This window comes from Micropterus salmoides, unplaced genomic scaffold, assembly GCF_014851395.1.
Source record: "Micropterus salmoides isolate LMB-PRFRI ecotype aquatic unplaced genomic scaffold, ASM1485139v1 Ms_hic_scaffold_15, whole genome shotgun sequence".
NCBI lineage: Eukaryota > Metazoa > Chordata > Actinopteri > Centrarchiformes > Centrarchidae > Micropterus > Micropterus salmoides.
Genome location: NW_024040596.1, coordinates 2,195,396 through 2,197,498, shown reverse-complemented (window position 1 = coordinate 2,197,498; position 2,103 = coordinate 2,195,396). Strand labels below are relative to the sequence as shown.

Here is a 2,103-nt window from a genome sequence, read left to right as displayed (position 1 = left end):
AAAAATTATGCCAGAGGCACACAAACAAACTCTTGCAACATCATTTTACAGCTCTACAGTTTAATTAGGTTGAATGTAAGTCTCTCTTTCTTTGGAGAACTTAATGAGATCCATGGAGGGCGAAACAGCTTTATAAAAACATCCCTCAAACGTGAGCTGATCACTTTCCAATATCTGTGTTTGGAAAACACATGGTCAGGTACGTATGACTGAAAAAAACAATCAGATGACTTCATCAACTTTTGTTATAGAAAATATTAATGGATAATACATTAAATGCAACATACATAACTCTTGATGGGTATGTGGAAGTGCAGAAATATAGATATCTTTATTTTGTGATCATGTTTACAGCATATGTTCTAATAATTTGCAGTAATTCTTCTATTGTGTGCATCATTGTGATTCATGAATCCCTCCATGAGCCGATGTACATTTTCATTGCAGCTCTGTTACTGAACTCTCTTCTTTTCAGCACTGCTATCTACCCAAAGCTTTTGATTGACTTTTTATCTGAAAAACAGATCATATCATATCCAGCCTGTCTCTTTCAGTGGTGTATATATTATGCTCTAGCCACTTCAGAATTTTATCTCTTGGCAGCCATGGCCTATGACAGGTATGTGTCTATATGTAAACCTCTGCAATATCAAACTATCATGAGGAAATCAACTGTCACTATTTTCTTGGTTTTAGCTTGGCTTGTGCCGGCTTGTCAGGTTGTGGTGCCAATTGTACTAAATGCTAATAAAAAACTCTGTAACTTTGTTTTCAAAGGAATCATTTGTAACAGCACAGTTTACAAACTTCACTGTGAGAGTTCAGGAGTGCTGAATATATATGGCTTGATTGTTTTTGTAAATGGTCTCTTTCTCCCTGTGCTCTTCATACTTTTTACATACACCAGGATATTTATAATAACATATCACAGCTGCAGAGAAGTCAGGAGAAAAGCTGCACAGACCTGTTTACCCCACCTGATTGTTTTAATCAGCTTTTCCTGTTTGAGTGCATATGATATACTTCTACTGCGACTGGAAACAGATTTTCCCAAAACTTTACGTTTAATAATGACATTTCAAATACTAATGTATCATCCTCTCTTCAATCCAATCATTTATGGACTAAAAATGAAAGAAATTTATAAACACCTGAAGAGGTTGTTCTGCAAAATGGCCTGATGTTTATAAAACTAATAACTGTGGTACACTGACTGTTTTGTGTCATAAAAAAGGAGAGCTGTGATTTCTCTGGACATTGAAAGACAATGAATGTAAAATTTACAACGGTTTCATTAAAATCACAAGTTGAATTATGAATTTCCAATATGTTGTTAGTTAATTGCAGCTTAACAGAATCCTGTTACCCATGACGACATGATCATTGTCTCGATATCAGATGTTGAGTGTATTGTTAGTTTATATGGCCATAAAATGTTGTTAACATGTTACTATTTAAAATGAACATCCTGGAAAGCAATATCATGCCCACGTTTCAAATTTGGTAGTGCAAGTGAAGTTGTAGTTTTGTCTATTTATTATTATTTTATTGTAAAAATAAATAACTAAAATAACTCTTGTTGCTGTGAAATGATTATTTTACATAAACTCTTTCAGCTCTTCTTGGCTCCCCTAAAATATGCAGCTCAGCAATAGTATGACGGACACACACAGACCACATAACCTCTATTACCAACAATAAAACAATAAAAGCACTAGTTCTTTGAATCCTGCAGAATGTACACTCTTAAAAATGATGGGTTAAAAATAACCCAACTTGGGTTGTTTTATAACCCAACCGCTGGATCAATATTGCGCCAGACCAGCAGTAGTTAATTTGACCCAGCAAGATGGGTCAGTCATATTTAACCCAACAGATTGAGTTAAATATTCTACCCAAATGCTGGGTCAAATTAATTACAATTCTAGGTTGATTCAACTACATATTATGCTGTGTAAAATTAACCCATATGCCAGATTAAGTCTAACACATTCAGTACAATTTAGAAAATAAATTGCAATTGACTACCCATTTAAACCTCTTAAACTACAAACCTAGAACAGAATACATGTGAGATTTAGGCATATAATATTATTATGCAAT

At 34.0% G+C, this 2,103-nt stretch overlaps 1 protein-coding gene across 1 annotated transcript; it reads left to right on the top strand.

The window, feature by feature from the left end:
* Window positions 1-260: 260 nt before the first annotated feature.
* LOC119903771 (olfactory receptor 11A1-like) lies at window positions 261-1,247 on the top strand. The gene has a single exon (XM_038720015.1). The coding sequence runs from the start codon at window positions 261-263 to the stop codon at window positions 1,179-1,181; it is 921 nt and encodes a 306-aa protein (XP_038575943.1). The 3' UTR covers window positions 1,182-1,247.
* The last annotated feature ends 856 nt before the right edge of the window (window positions 1,248-2,103 follow it).

What these genes read in the sequence shown, in the direction of transcription:
- LOC119903771 (XM_038720015.1), top strand. Translation starts at nt 261, where the DNA reads ATGGATAATACATTAAATGCAACATACATAACTCTTGATGGGTATGTG.